The sequence below is a fragment of the Saccostrea cucullata genome, unplaced genomic scaffold (assembly GCF_032062105.1).
Source record: "Saccostrea cucullata isolate Sc308-1 unplaced genomic scaffold, CSIRO_AGI_Scuc_v1 ctg635, whole genome shotgun sequence".
NCBI classification, from domain to species: domain Eukaryota; kingdom Metazoa; phylum Mollusca; class Bivalvia; order Ostreida; family Ostreidae; genus Saccostrea; species Saccostrea cuccullata.
Window position 1 is genome coordinate 127,087 of NW_026926504.1, and position 17,514 is coordinate 144,600.

Sequence of the window (17,514 nt, forward strand, 5' to 3'; positions counted from 1 at the left end):
TCAAAGTCACAAGGTCATTGACCTTGGTGTCATTTGAAAGAACTCAATTGGTGAAGTATGCATTCCAAATATGAAGTCCCTATCTCCTATGGTTCAAAAGTTATGGCAAAAAGTGTGAAAAGCTATTTTTAGCATAAAGGTCACAGTCAAGGTCACAAGATCATTGAACTTGTTGTCATTTAAAAGGACTTTATTAGAGGAGTAAGCATACCAATATGAAGTCCTTATCTCCTATGGTTCAAAAGTTATGACAAACAATGGAAAAGGCTATTTTTAGCATATAGGTCACAGTTAAGGTCACAAGATCATTGACCTTGTCGTCATTTGAGAGAACTTTATTAGTGGAGTAAGTATACCAAATATGACGTCCCTATCTCCTATGGTTCAAAAGTTATGACAAACAGTGGAAAAAGCTATTTTCAGCATATAGGTCACAGTCAAGGTCACAAGGTCATTGACCTTGATGTCATTTGAAAGGACTTTATTAGTGGAGTATGCATACCAAATATTAAGTCTCTATCTGTTATGACTCAAAAGTTATGGAGAAGGTTAAAGTTGACAACAGACAGAAAGACAGACAAACAGACAGGACAAAAACAATATACGCCCGGGATCTATCGATCTGGGCGCATAAAAATCAATTCTTTAAAAGTCTTTCAATATATCTTCATTTTTTAAATATGTGTTAGGTAAATGTATATACATTGTTCTAAAATTTACTTGTTGCCTAAAATTATAATTCCTATCATAAAACAGACAGGGAGTATTGGGGAATAGGGCGAACATTTCTTCAATTAAATTTGTATATTCTTGCCTTTTAATAGTTGAATTTTTTATTTTATTTCTTCAGGTTATTGTTTATTTCTTCCTCAAATGGACTTAACTTCTCCCATAGTTTTATTCATTACATCTGATGCATAAGCAACCCTTTTCTGAAGAATGATGCTTAGACTGTAAGCTATAACAGAGACCTAAACAATGTCGCTGGCAATATGCAATAGCTACCACAGGCAGTTTAAAACCTGGGGGACGAAAATAATTAACAGACAGATACTTTTGAAATGAATACATAATTATCTCACCAGCATGTCATTGTGCAACAAAGTCATCAGCATTTTATTTGTCCTTTGAACGGGTGAAATGGTTTGAATGACACTCGTATCGATGAATTTTACACTAGGCCTAAACCAAGTTATCTTCTCAGATCTAGCTTTATTTACCCGCCGTTTCATCTTAAAACCGGAAGTGCGAGTTCGTTAATTTGAAATATCAATCCCGACTCAAATTTGACATCGGAAAGAAAAAAATTGTTTTATTTTTTTCTGAAAATTCAAAACCTTGAGCGGAGGGTTTGTAAAACTGAAAATAAAATAAATACTGCCCTTAAATATGTAATTAGATCATTAGTATATTAACCAGGAGCAAAGCAAAAGATGTTCAAAGAATACATACATTTCACTATTTAATCATTAGAGCCCCACCTTAAAACAAGAACCCCTGACCCTGGGGCCATAAAATTCACAATTTTGGTAGAGGCACTCTTGCACATCATAACTATGTACTTAGTTAGTTTATTTAATCCCCAGGCCCCGGGATCATGAAGCACCTTAAGCTTAAGTCAAAAAATACCTTAGATGCTGAATTTTTTTAGAGGTCAAGCAGCCCAAAATGAAAATGCCTTCCGTTTTTGTGTCATCAGTCTGCTGTTGTATGCAAATTATTAGTTTCCATTAACAGGTTTTAAAAATTTTATAGATAATTGAAATTTTGACTTAAGTCTGAGTCTGTTTCATGATCCCGGGGCCAGGAGCAGAGAAGAAGATTTTCAAAGAATTCATGTATTTTCATTATATAATCTATAGAGCCCCGCCCTAACACCAGAACCCCTGACCCCAGGGCCATGAATTTCACAATTTTGGTAGAGGCACTCTTGCTCATCATAACTATGTACTTAGTTGGTTTATTTCATACCCAGGAGCAGAGAAGAAGATTTTCAAAGAAATATTGCTTTTTCACTACCTACTTATTTAGCCCCGCCCTAGCACTAGAACCCCTGACCCCAGGGCCATGAATTTCACAATTTTGGTAGAAAACTCATTGCTGATTACAATCATGCAAACAGTTTGACTGCTTGATGTCCAGGAGTAAAGAAGAAGATTTTTAAAGATTGCATTAATTTTAGTGGTTTTGGCCCCACCCCTCAGGCCCCAGGGGGGCAGAGAACATGAAATTCACAATTTTTGTTCCCCTTCACCAACAGATGCTTTGTGCCAAATTTGGTTGAAATTGGTTCATTGTTGCAGATAAGAAGCTGAAAATGTTCAAAAGTTAACGCACGACGGACGAAAACGGATAGCAATAGGTCACCTGAGTTTACTCAGGTGACCTAAAAAAAGGAACAACAAAAGGAAATTACACGGTAATGTATAATTTATATTTGTTTCTTTTCTTTTCCTTTTATAGAAAATGTGTTAAAATTAATCAACTACATACAAAAATTTTAAGGGCATTGAATTCAATATACTTTCAACGCAATAGTGGCTTCTGAAATATTTTTTTTCTCAAATGAACATAGCGGTATAATTTTTTTTAATTTAAAGCAAAAATATATCAGGACTCCGCTCTTGTCTTTACATTTAAAGTATGTGAAAGAAAGTTTTGAAACGATCTATCATAAATAATACATTTTAATACATAAAACTTGTTGCTCATTATTGTCAAATAAATGTATTTGTTTTTGTATGTGTTTGTTTTTACCATTTAATGATTTGTTAATCTTTAATATAATCATTAATACATGTAGTTAAAACACAGTGTTTCATCTTAAATGACAACCACTTGGTAGAAGTAAACTAACCCTAATTTTGTCGGTCCCTGTTGCATTCACTTCATAGTAATCTTTCTCTCCTCTCTGTTTTAATGGGGACAGGTTGAATGTGTAGTTAGAGTTACGGTCCCTGATGGTACAGTTGTCATTCTCAGTATCTGTGTCAGCTACAGGACAGGCCGTCTCTGTCTCCCACACAAAGGAATACTCACACTGACCAATCTTCTGAGGGGGGCTGGGACCACTGGTCTGTTTATACAACAAATAGTCAGAAATTATTTCAACTGCTATACAATGATGTTGAATCATAATATTTGACAAGAATGGTCAGAGAAAACTCCATGGTAGAACAGACCCTAGAATGTTCTATACTGTTTAATAGCCATTCTCTGTAACCACTTAAACTTCATTGCCACGCATGGTCACCAATTTTGATGAAACTTCACCCATGCTTAGTGCTTGACACCAGAAACAAATATCAAACAAAATTTCGTTGCTATGTGTCTCGGTTGCTATGGCAACAGTCGGAAAAGTTTGAAAAATCGAGATTTTCAGCCACTTTAAATCTTGACTGTGTCTTAATAAAAACTAGAAAAAGCAAACAAACCATTCTCACAAAAACATGACACCTTGATGTTACTTATACTGTAAAGAAACTGTTTAGAATATATCTCTAAGTAAGTGGTAACCAAGGGTACATTTGGAATACATTTAAAATGCTGAAATATGCTGAAAAACACTCCGTATTCACTAATGGTAGGTGTTACATGCTTAAACTCAATCAACGACTTAAGAAAAACAATGAAAATGTTTGACCTTAAGTATATAAGTATAAGCAATATTATTCTATAAATAACTTTTATGGTTGCCATGGTAACACAGTGTAACCATGCAAAACAAGTAACCAAGATTGGGTTTATGCTACTGTCTTGAGGAAAAACATGAAAATTCAAGACTGGCAAATATGCATCCTTAATACCTTGCAACACCAAAACCATAAAAAAAATTGGGCATAATTGCTACTTTGCAGTGTTACCATGGAAACAACGTACCAGTGCTTAAAAGTGAATTATTATTCACTGAATTAAGAATTAAATTGCCATTTAATCAAGAAACAAATTAATGGACTCAGCTTGAATAGTACTTATCTGTTAGAAATGAAGTTGAATATCATATATTGATAAAATTTGATGAATAAAACAACACTGTTGCTATGGTTACCAAGAAGGGAAAATATTCGATTTTGTGAACTTTATATCAATATTAAACCCTGTGTGCCAACTTCTTGCATCCACTTAGAGATTGGATGATAGTCAAAATTACAAGTCAAGTTATCTGTTAATAAATATCAATCATAAAAGTTTTGGGAATCTACATTTAAGGGTACGTATCCAAGGAAAGAAAATATTTTTCAGGTTTTTAAGCATATATTTTCTGCTTATTTCCATAGCAACGCTCTATTTAAAGAATCTAATCTGATTTTTTTCAAATGGGAAAACTTGGAGCACACCAACATCTTATAAAATTGATCATTAGTTATGAGGAAATGTGCTTTTTTTAAAAGAGAGGATCAGATTTAAACATACAGAGTGTTACTTTGAAGGCTCTCTGTGGTATAAAAACCTTGGCAACCATTGCCAACCAAAGTAAAATATCATATTTTGTTCTTGGTATATGTTTCAAGGCTCTTTTTTCTATTATTTGGTCGCATTTCATCCTATAATTGCTTTTTATTTTTACGTGTATGACTTTATAAAATTCAATGAATATTTTTTTTTACTTTTGGATACTTTGTTACCATAGTAACGTGTGTAATAGTTGATTTACCAAACATGTTTATCATGCATCTGAGACATCTGACCTTGAACTTTCAGAAACAGTCATTGCCAATTGTTTGCTTTGCCGCAAATGTTAACTATGGGGCTCTAAACATGTTAAAAAATGCCATTTTTCAACCTTTAAGACATGTTGCCATGGTAACTATAAAACATAGCAACCAATTTTTGCCTGATTTCAGTTTAGGGTGTCAATGACTTTTATCATAGAGAGTTTGGAGAAATTCTGAGACTATGCGTGCCACAGCTCCTATATAAAATTTCAAATCATTACAGAGAATGGCTCTTAATTTTAACTCAGGCTGTGGTTATAGCTGGTTGTCTGAGCAAGTAAAAAAGGTAGTAGCCTATTCATATTTGAATTCCAATCTTAACACCAAGAATGCAAACATTCAATGATTGAAGTCCATGGACAGAGGTTATACAAGGGGTGCAATAAATTTTGCAATATGTCCTAAAAGTTAGGAAGAGCACAAAAAGCAGTTTCTCTTTATCTTGTCTGCATCATTGTCAGATATGTATGATCCATTTCCTTGGTCAAAAACTGAATAAATAATTGTAACAGGGGTGAAGAATATACTAATATATCACTAACATCTTATGCTGTAAATCTTATGTTACTGTACAGCAGGAAATTAACTTGCGGAGTTTACATTCGCTATATTTGCGGAAAAAGAAATCCTGCGAATTCAACATACAGTGAATAATTCTTTAAATCTATTTCAAATTGTCTTTCTGTACAAACACATAATTAAGGAGGAATGCCACACCAACTTTTTATTTCATAGATCTCTGAGTCAACCTTTTTAAACAATGGTTTTAGCATTGAAAGGCCGATATTAGCCCTTAATTATTTTATATGAATTTTTTTGTATTTTTTCAAAGAAAATGAAAAAAATTATTTACATCCAAATTAGATGGTTTCTTGTAAAAATTTTGCTGTAAATGAATGCATCACATGAATACCTAATAAAATATGTAAAGAAAGTCTGGGTAGACTTTTTAATTTTTTTAATAAAAAATTATTTATGAAAACAAAACACATTATTTGTGAATATTTTTTAAATTTGTGGTTAAAATCTTCTAAAAACCAGCCACAACTGGGGAGAACATGATCATTAATCATATTTATAAAAGAAATTGAAACGAAATAGCTAAATTTTAGAGAAATAATTTTTTTTTAATTTTGGCCAAACCCGATCAAAATTAAACCGATCCCGACCATAATTGTACAATTATTGGAAATGAATAACATTTTCCTGAGAACGCTAGTCTGATTAGGTGTTATAAGGGTTAAAACATTACAGAACTTGACAATAAAATAGATTTCTTCATTGTAATACATGAAGAGGCAATAAATTAGCATTTTATTCATTTTGTGTTAATTTTGATCGGGATCAGTTTAATTTTGATCGGGTTAGGTCCAAATATTAAAAAAATTAATTTCTCTAAAATTTCTCAATTTCGTTTCAATTTCTTTTAAAAATATGATTGACAAACATGTTCCCCTTAGTTGTGACTAGTTTTATGGTGTTTTTAACCATAGGTTTAAAAAATATTCACAAATAATGTGTTTTATTTTCATAAATAATTTTTTGTAAAAAAAATTAAAAAGTCTAACCAGACTTTCTTTACATATTTTATTAGGTATTCATGTGATGCATTCATTTACAGCAAAATTTTTACAAGAAACCATCTAATTTGGATGTAAATAATTTTTTTCATTTTCTTTGAAAAAATACAAAAAAATTCATATAAAATAATTAAGAGCTAATATCGGCCTTTCAATGCTGAAACCATTGTTTAAAAAGGAGGGCTCAAAGATCTATAAAATTAAAGGCCTGCGAGTTGACTCGCTCGAGTCAATTGAGCTTTTTCATACATCTGGGCACCATACCTTAATATATTCAGTTTATTTTGCATCTTAAGAGATTGAATATTATATGTCTGATCCATGTTCGGTTCATAAATAAAGTGTATATTGCTTTTCCTTTATATATACAGGTTGGCACTAATGGGCTTCCGTATTATTTTGACTGGATTCTATAATGAATTTCAGCACACTAGCTGAAGTGGTCAGTGTTATGGAATAATTAGGTTAAAGATTCCCACAGCAAATCTGGATTCTAAAAATAGATTTTCAACAACAACTAGCTGCAGCTAATGAGAGCAGCAGATGTTTGTGTTAGGGAGTATTCTAGGTCAATTATAAATAAACTTCAGATGGGAAGATTAGATCCGCCTAACATGCTTGAACATACATTCATACGCAGTAATTGTACATCTTTCAGGTACTTAATCAAAAATTTCTTTAAAAGCATGAAGGCATAAATAATGTTACAGTATGAAATTTTATACAGTTTTTACCTCTTAAGTTTATTCAATCACTCAAACCAAAGCATTTTTTGCTAGAACTGTTATATTTGGCGTATGGATCACCTTGATGAATGCGTGAAAAAATTTACAGCTCTGAAACGGCTATGTCGACAGGGAGTAGCTCGCTACGCGAGCCAACTCAATAAAAAATTGGTGTGGCATTCCACCTTAATATATATCCGGGATGTAGACTGTCTTTATAATTATGCGGGTGTATGGATCAATTACAAACAAGTAGTTGTTGATGTTTTTAAAGCTTATTAATCATTAAATTAATTTCTATAGCTAACAATTAATTTACCATCTTGTAGAAGAGTAATGAAATTATTTAACAAGAGGCCCAAGGGCCTTGAATCGCTCTTCTGATAAATTGTACAACCTATCACTTGTATTTGAAGCCTCTAACCCTATGTATCCTAAAACCTAAGTTGCATCAACTGATAAAAAGTTTGATAATTCATAGCCAATTAGGAATGAAGATATTTTAATAAAGCTATAAAAAAAACCATCAGTAGGTCACGGTGACCTACTTTAAGATTGAAGTTTTCTGAGGACTCAAGATGCATTAATAGACAAACTAAGATTGAAGATTCTAAGCCAATATGTATTTGAGATATTCAAAAGTAGGTCACCTTGACCTACTTTTTGGTCTACATTCTTGGAAAACCCAAGATGCATCAACTGACAAAGTTTGATGATTCTAAGCCAATTAATACCTGAGATATTCAAAAGTAGGTCACCGTGACCTACTTTTTGGTCAACATTCTCTGAAAACCCAAGATGCATCAAATTAAAAATTTTGATGATTCTAAGCCAATAAGTACCGGAGATAATTTAATATAGCCATACAAGAGGTCCAAGGGCCTTGAATCGCTCTTCTGATAAATTGTACAACCTATCACTTGTATTTGAAGCCTCTAACCCTAATTATCCTAAAACTTAAGTTGCATCAACTGATAAAAAGTTTAATGATTCTTAGCCAATTAGGAATGAAGATATTTTAATACAGCTATTAAAAAAAAAACATTAGTAGGTCACGGTGACCTACTTTAAGATTTAAGTTTTCTGAGGACTCAAGATGCATTAATAGACAAACTAAGATTGAAGATTCTAAGCCAATATGTATTTGAGATATTCAAAAGTAGGTCACCTTGACCTACTTTTTGGTCTACATTCTTGGAAAACCCAAGATGCATCAACTAACAAAGTTTGATGATTCTAAGCCAATAAATACCTGAGATATTCAAAAGTATGTCACCGTGACCTACTCTTTGTTCGACATTCTCTGAAAACCCAAGAGGCATAAACTAACAAAGTTTGATGATTCTAAGCCAATAAGTACCGGAAATACTCAAATATAGCCATAAAATGTCAAAAGTAGGTCACCGTGACCTACTTTGTGGTCGACATTCTCCAAAAACCCAAGATGCATCAACTGACAAAGTTTGATGATTCTAAGCCAATAAATACTGGAGATACATTAATGTAGCCATTAAATGTCAAAAGTAGGTCATCATGACCTACATTTTGGTTGACATTTATCAGAGGCCTAAGATGCATCTGCTGACGAAGTTTGATAATTCTAAGCCAATAAATACCTGAGATATTCAAAAGTAGGTCACTGTGACCTACTTTTTGGTCGACATTCTCTAAAAACCCAAGAGGCATAAACTAACAAAGTTTGATGATTCTAAACCGATAAGTACCAGAAATACATAAATATAGCCATTAAATGTCAAAAGTAGGTCACCGTGACCTACTTTTTGGTCGACATTCTCCGAAAACCCAAGATGCATCAACTGACAAAGTTTGATGATTGTAAGCCGATAAGTACTGGAGATACATAAATATAGCCATAAAATATTGAAAGTAGGTCACCGTGACCTAATTTTTGGTCATCACTCTCCGAAAACCCAAGATGCATCAACTCACAAAGTTTGATGATTCTAAGCCAATAAATACCTGAGATACTGAAATATAGCCATAAAATGTCGAAAGTAGGTCACAGTGACCTACATTTTGGTCGACATTTTTCAGAGTCCCAAGATGCATCAGCTGACCAAGTTTGATGATCATTGGTCTGAAGGTAATCAAAATATGCCTTTTAAACAATTTGAAAACAAATGCCTGCAAAATTCTAAAAGTAGGTCACAGTGACCTACTTTTACTTAAATATGTTTTAAGGTCCCAAAATGCAGCAACTTACAAGATTTGATGATTCTAACCCTCTCAGTGTCTGAAATAATGGGATGAAATGTTTTAAAAAGAATAAGTCATAAAGTTCAAAAAGTAGGTCACGGTGACCTACTTTTAAGTTGACGTTGTTCAAGGACCCAAGATGCATCAACTGACAAAGTTTGATGATCATAGGCCTTAAAGTGTCCTAAATATGCCTTCAAATCAATTTGAAAACAAATCCCCGCAAAATTAAAAAAGTAGGTCACCGTGACCTACTTTTGAGTTAACATGATGTGAAGTCCTAAGATGCATCTACTTACAAGATTTGACGATCCTAGTCCTTATAGTAAGCAAAATATAGACATTTTCATTAATTGTAAATTTAGGTCAACTTTGAAGTGACCTTGAGACCACGCCCTTTGCCCCAGGGTCATGCCTTGAACAATTTTTAATCTTCAACATATCCTGATCATTGTATGTAAGTTTGGTGAAAATCTGCCTGGTGGTTCTGGAGAAGAAGATTTTTTTGCAACCAGTACTTTTGGTTTTGTTTTCCTGATTATCTCCCCTTGTTTTAGGGTCCCAACCCTTCTTTTAGTATAAATGGTAGCCCTTGGGCCAAGGATACCCTGTGACAAATTTGACACTGATTGGCCAAGGGGTTCTTGAGTTATGGCCCATATTCTAAAAAGTTAACGCACACCGCACGACGCACACAACACAAATGGCCATAGCATTAGCTCTTTGAGCCTTTGGCTCAGAAGAGCTAATAAAACATGCTTGTTTATTTTCACCCGTGTGTAACACTCAGTCATTATCTTTAATCAAGTCAGTTAAGTAGAACTAGTAAACAGGGTATAGACAATCAATTAATTTCAACTATATGATTAAAAGTTTAACATTTTGACCACAGTACAATTTTTCTGGTTTGGACTCAGAAATAAAAAAAAATCTGAATGTATAACATTGTTTTGACTTCAAATTGGGATCATTCTTGTTTTTCGTTATTATTCAATCTGGCTCAAAATCGACACGATATATACACTTGACTTTTCAGTCGATACAGCCCATGGGCCACATCGTTCACCTGAGAAGCTTTGACCATTCCGTTCTTTACCAGATTTCCTCCTTGTAATACATATTGTGACCCCACCCTACCCCACTGATCATAATTTAGACAATTTAAAATCTACACTACCATAGGATCCTTTGATTCCCCATTGTGGTCCCTACCCCGGGGGTCATGATTTGAACAATTTAGAATCTACACTTGTCTACCCCAGGATGCTTCCACATGAATTTCAGCTTTTCTGGCCCAATGGTTCTTGAGAAGAAGATTTTTAAAGATTTTTCCAATATATTTCTAGTATGTAAAAATTAGATTCCCCATTGTGGCCCCACCCTACCTCGAGGGTCATGATATGAACAATTTAGAATTTACACTACCCCAGGATGCTTCCAGATAAGTTTCAGCTTTTCTAGCCCAGTGGGTCTTGAAAAGAAGATATTTTTTAAGATTTTTCCAATATATTTCTATGTAAAACTTTCATTCCCCATTGTGGCCCCGCCCACCCCCCGGGGGGTCATGATTTGAACAAATTAAAATGTACACTACCCCAGGATGCTTCCACAAAAGTTTCAGCTTTTCTGGCCCAGTGGTTCTTGAGAAGAAGATTTTTAAAGATTTTTCCTATGTTTCTATGTAACACTTTGATTCCCTATTGTTGCCCCGCCCTACCCTGGGGTCATGATTTGAACAATTTAAAATCTACACTACCCCAGGATGCTTCCACATAAGTTTCAGCTTTCCTGGCTCTGTGGTTCTTGAGAAGAAGATTTTTAAAGATTTTTTCTACATATTTCTATGTAAAACTTTTGATTCCCCATTGTGGCCCCGCCCAACCACCGGGGGTCATGATTTGAACAATTTAGAATCTACACTATCCCAGGATGCTTCCACAAAAGTTTCAGCTTTTCTGGTCAGTGGTTCTTGAGAAGAAGATTTTTAAAGATTTTTCCTACATGTTTCTATGTAAAACTTTGATTCCCCATTGTGGCCCCGCCCTACCCCTGGGGGTCATGATTTGAACAATTTAGAATCTACACTACCCAAGGATGCTTCCACATAAGTTTCAGCTTTTCTGGCCCAGTGGTTCTTGAGAAGAAAATTTTTTAATGACCCCATCCTATTTTTGTCTTTTCTTGATTATCTCCCCTTGTGAGGGGACTTGGCCCTTTATTTTAACAATTTCAATTCCCCTTCACCAAAATATGCTTTGTACCAAGTTTGGTCAAAATTGGCCCTGTCGTTCTTGAGAAGAAGTCAAAAATGTGAAAAGTTTACAAACGGACAGCTAGACAGACAGATGGACAGACTGACGGACGACGGACAAAATGTGATCAGAAAAGCTCACTTGACCTTTGGCTCAGGTGAGCTAAAAATTAACAAATTGCGATCTTTTCCGCACGATTTTAACCAGCTATAGAGTAATTTTCTCAAATCAAATTGATCACGGGTTTTTTTCTTACATAAATAATAAATATTATGAGAGTATTTATTCACAAGTGGACTGCTGATCATGATTTTTAAATATATTTCAGGAATAAAACATTAAACAAAAGTGATTTTTCTTCCTGAGAATTGCTTTTCTCCATAATAATGAGATGATAAATTCCCCTCCTGTAGACTCTAATAGAGTATAACTTGTTGGTAGTGCTGTAACTCCCTTGTCTGATGGACCATTTTTGTACTTTAATGTCTTATGGAGCAGTATAAAATATATAAATAAAATATTTTTGTCCAATTTTCAGAATACACATGTATATAAATCATTAATAAATACTCTATAAACACATGATGCCAGAGGTTATAAAGAGGACTACTGTAAACCAAGTATTATACGCGTGCGATAAATATCCGCGAGTTCCGCGAGTAACCTCTGCTCGCGGATATTTATCGTCGCGAACCAGTTGTTCATCATATTCCCATATCATGATTTATTTAGAGTTATTTGCCCTTTTTTCAATACCGATCCCGACAGTTCAACAAGTAATCATGGAAAAACTTTACTGTTAGTGTACAAGAAGCAGTTGAAATTTAATTACAAACATTCAGAAAAAATAAAAATGAATGGCAAATCTAAAACTATTTGTCTAAAAATGATTAAAATGTCAATAATCATTTCAGCTTGTGTTATTATTGTTCATTTATTGTTACAGACGAGTCAGAGATAGCCTGGTTAATTGCGGCTAATTATGGCCCAGTCCTGCTCTGTCCCAACCATTTATAATAATTGCCCCTTGGCTGTGTAGATCTTAGAAAGCGTCGATTACCCAATTAGTATGAGGCACTTTTACAATTGAGAGTTTGAAATCAATTTTAATCTCCTAGATTTTCCCCCGATTTTCGTTTGAGCGTTGTAAAAATGCGTATGAAGTATACTCATGGTAAACATTTTATCTACTGTAGGGGCGGATATAAGATTTTAAATGGACGCAATGCACAGAATGTCTTGAATAATGCGTAAGCAGACCTCAGGCTACCATTTTAATGGGCGGAAATAAAATTTTTATTTGTTTCAAAAATACTCGTGGAAATAAAAAAAAATGTGACCACTCGTTCGCGGAAATAAATCGTCGCGGATAAGTTCTCTGGCGGTCAGTCGCGAATAAAAAATGACGCGTATAATAATTGGTTTACAGTAATCTGTTCTAACTCCTATTAAATTGTAATTATAACTTAATAACAAGATATAAGGCCATGCAGAGTTAATTCCTTGGTTCTCAGGCCTTTTTTCAAGAAATATGATGAGGGAGGGGGCAATTTTTGAAGACTTTTATTGCCCCCAAAATAAGATGAGGAAGCTCTTTACATTGTACATAACCTCAAAAAATGACGATAGAGGTGATTTGTTTTTTTATATTATTGATTTTGCAATAAAAAGGGTCAATGAGGCACGCTTGGAAGAGATGAGGGAGGGCCTGAGAACCAAGAAATTAATTTTGTATAGCCTTGAATCTAATCGGAATGTTAACTAGCAGTGCCCCCTGTTTGACGTACCAGTGCTCCCCTCTTACAGACAAAGTGAATGCTGGTGGTCCAGTTCTTCCTCTGGCTGTTGATATCCTGACACTCACTCTTTACACTGACGTATCGGAGTGTAAGCTGACCCTCCCGATCTACAGTGGGGCCTGATGTCACCTCCCCAAGATTATCAAACAGCAATTCCTCCTACAAATCATCCATCATAGGACAATGTATATGTTAATGTTTCAATTAGTTTTATTCCATAGAAAGTTATTGCACTCAAATAAAATTTGAAAATAAAGATTTCCTGATTTTGTAAATTCAGTTTCAATCCATACTGTATACTGCTTCATTCTTTAACTTTACATCTTCAGATATTCCTTGATATTCTGCTTTATTCCCAGTTACTTGTACTGCTTTGGCATTTAAACTGATTGGCCGAATGTTGTACTAGTACCTGTCCATTCTTGTAGCCAGTCTGACACACAGCAGCAAAAGGACTACAGCCCGCCCCCACACGGACCTCCTTTAAAGGACTACACACATTGATGTAAAACTTGACCCTGGAGTTAGGGCTAGAGTCATCCACTATGGCCCAATTCCCCTGTGCTGCACCTCTAGATAAGCTAAAAAGAGAGGAACATGGGTCACAGTGTTCATCTGAGTGTTTCTAAATTAATAGGCATAATCTACTAAACAATTAATATAAAGTTGTTATTTCAAATCCTGTAAATCACTTTTTGAATGCAAAAAATTTATTTTCGTGTGATTACGCGAGACAGTGTGCTCGCGAAAATTTAATTCTCGCGCATAATAGTATTCCTTAAGAATATATAAAGCAAGAGTCAATGACTATCTCGCGAAAATAAGGTGTCGCAAAATTCAGTGATCTACAGTAGATTGACAGAAAGTGACTGTAGAACTACAGAGTACATTTACTTTATACCATCATCTCATTAACTACGAGATTAATTAAATATATTCTGCACATTTGTCTATACACAGATAGAGCTCTAGGATTGGAAAGTGGCCTCTGATTATGTTTATCCCAAGAAGTTTCTTAGTTACTGGTAAAATATCACTGATTTTGCTTAATACCCAAATCCCAATCAGTATTTAATACTCTCCACAAAGTATATATTTAATGTACTAGAATAAATTAAAAAAAAAATGGATATTCTGAAAACAAAAGCCTCAAGCCTCATAAATCCAGTTTTATGTGTTTTGTATGGTTACCCTTATTAAGAAAATTCGGCATACTGAGCCATGCTTGCAACATCTCTCACTAGTCAATTACTTCATGAGTAAAATCTTCTCTGTTGATTATACATCCTGTTTAGTTTTACATATTGTACATTTATAAACAATTACAGATCAAATTTTTGATTGATAAAACTGATCAATTATCAGCTTTATTTGTACTCTGTAAGGTGTTGATTCATCATCAATGACAGGGGGCAACAACAAAAAAGGGAATTATCTTTGCCATATCAAAATTATTAATCTTATTGAAACCCCACTGTTCTATAAAAAATAATGATAGATTGAAGTACATGTATTGTTAAAAGAACCATTCTGTTTAAAAATGCCGGTATTGTACAGTTCCATTGTCATGTTCTATCCTCTACTTTTCAGAAGAAAACAACAAAAAAGAACCACATGAAAGCTTGGTCCACTATGCAATGTTTACCTGGATAAGTCATACTGCTTGCCTCCCCCTGTGGCTGTACACTCTATAGGGCTACTGGGACAAGCAAACTCGGTTTTCCAGGAAAAGGTATATGTTGCAGGAGTGATCAACCCCTCATCCACATATTGGGGAGACCCTGGTCCAGCCTGACGGTCACAAATCAGGGTTATCTCGGTGCGGCGGGACACTGGTGGCTTGCTGTTATACGAAGCTCCATTCTCATACTTTATTTTGATGAATCCATCATAGTATGTGAGATTACTATTGGCCTGTCCAGTAACAAAAGCATCACTGAAATGACAAATATTGAACATGGTCAACAATTTATATCCCTTGCTTAGATAATATATTCATACAATTTATTAAGTAAATTGAAACAAGCAATAGTAAACTTCACTAGCCAAGGGTTTGGATATGCTTCTGTAATCATAAACCCTTGACCTATGGTGTTAATTAATGTTTTATTTTTTCCCCAAAGTTGTGAATGGCGTGGATCAATGTTAACCAATCAGCAATTTTTTCCTTTTTATAACTAAAACAACATCAGTATTTGGGATTCATGACCCTTCAATCTCGGGAATGAAAATTTAAAAAAAAAGTAAACAATGATCCTTAAGGTAACATGCCATTCTATCCAATATCTTCAACTACCAGGGTAAGTGCAGAAAATGTGATTAAGAATCTAGACTGAAGATGTAGATTTGCACTTTAAATAACAAAAGAAAAACATAACTAAATACCTTCTTGTAAATAAATCTTTCAAATCTCTAATTTTTGAAATACACTTTTAATTTCTGATGATGCCATAGTTTTTGATAGCACCATAGGCCAGGGGTTCATGGAGAAAAAAGTGTATCAGAAACCCTTGGCTAGTGAAGATGGCAGTAGATGATTCAGATCTTTTATTTTGTATCATGCCAAAGTAGACGTACGAAGATTGAGTTGATACATTTACTTGGCTTGCTTATATTTAACTATGCGTGTTTCCGTGCATGAGTTGAAACACTTACATGGCTGCTCCTCCATGCTTGACTTGGCAGACTTAATATGTTTTGTCTCCATGCTTAAGTTGACTCCCTTACTCAACTGTCCCTTCATACTTGAATTGGTAGACTTACTAAATGTACATGTAAGCTTTGTTGTCATGCTTGATCTGACGCACTAATTAGCTGTCTCTCCAAAGCTTGACTTTATAGACTTATAGTCTTAATGCTTGAGTTGACACACTTACTTGGCCATTCTTCCATACCTGATTGGGCAGACTTACTATACTTGAGTTGACACACTTACTTAGCTGTTCCTCCATGCTTGATTTGACACACTCCAGGGTTAGAGACATGACCAGGTTTCTGGTCACACAATGTATTCGTTACTGGGCCACAGATATTAAGTATGTAATCATACTCTTTTGCTGTTGCATTGTAATAATGTCCTTCTGAACCCTTCAGCTTGTTTAAATCAAAATTAATGCCTACAAAATGTGTTACCAGTATTAGTTTATTTGAATGTCATCATCTTGCAACAAATCTTGATAAATATAGTCATCTTCAAATCAATTAATACATATTGCATTACATTTAGTACATTAAAATAAATCAAAATTGTTTTAAATATTTTCCATAACTTCTGCTTGTGATGGGATTTACGTTTTGTAAGTATTGAGAGTACTAAATAATCAGTGTATATTTTCATGATTTTTAAATTTAATTTCCACATAATCAATGGTATTTGAGATATTCGAGTTCGACATACTGAAGTACAACTGTATTTCCTGAAGTGTTCATCCTGTACACAACAGTACATGTACAGTACTTTATACCTGAGTATACATGTGTCTAGTCACCTACCTAGTTCCTCATTGTACACCATACAGCCAGAGCCTGTCTCTCGTGACAAAACACAAGCAGCTGCCGTCTGCCACTCAAATTCATAAATACACTCATCCAGGGACCGTCTCAAAAGTACTGGACCACTGTCCATGTCTCCTATACACAAAGAAGAAAGGAAACACAGTAGATCTTTAAAGGGCTCAAGAATTATTGTCCTGCCAAATGTTTACAGCTAGCTATCCACGAGTGAAGAGATTGCATTAAATATGAAAGTTTTGTCTGCAGCCCTCAGACCCAGCAGAAGCAGGACCTTGTTTCTCATAACTTTTTGTTCGCATGCTATATACTGTAAATGTATTATATTTAGCGTATGATATTTGACTGAAATTGACTTTTGAATAAGTTAGCATAGATTTCATTTAGCACATTTCTTCATATTCTTATTTATGTGCATATGTGCAAGATATTTAGCATTGTACAGTGAAACTTCTCCAAACCGGCCCCCCTGGAAACCGGTTTTCCCTGAACATCGGCCAAATTTATAAGTCCCGGCAAAATTCTTAACATTTCTTTACACATAAACTCTCATAAAACCGGCCACCCCTGAAAACCGGACACCGGCCACTTTTCCAAGAACAAAAATTAAGAAACATGGGAAATTTCCCCTCATCATACCGGCCAATTTCTGATTACACGAAATTAACTGTCATTGGCCACGGTAATAATGACCGGCCGGAGGTGTGAAAAATACC

The 17,514-nt window shown here is 34.6% G+C and overlaps 1 protein-coding gene across 1 annotated transcript in view; it reads right to left on the bottom strand.

Moving 5' to 3' along the window:
- Positions 1-17,514, bottom strand: part of LOC134271870 (cation-independent mannose-6-phosphate receptor-like) — a 92,943-nt gene that overhangs the window by 54,122 nt on the left and 21,307 nt on the right. Inside the window, exons 11-16 of the mRNA XM_062754083.1 lie at positions 16,781-16,918; positions 16,224-16,404; positions 14,934-15,224; positions 13,701-13,869; positions 13,277-13,447; positions 2,858-3,076 (exon numbers count right to left, since the gene is read on the bottom strand). Of these exons, the coding sequence (XP_062610067.1) occupies positions 2,858-3,076; positions 13,277-13,447; positions 13,701-13,869; positions 14,934-15,224; positions 16,224-16,404; positions 16,781-16,918 (1,169 nt within the window). The remainder of the gene's footprint in view (positions 1-2,857; positions 3,077-13,276; positions 13,448-13,700; positions 13,870-14,933; positions 15,225-16,223; positions 16,405-16,780; positions 16,919-17,514) is intronic.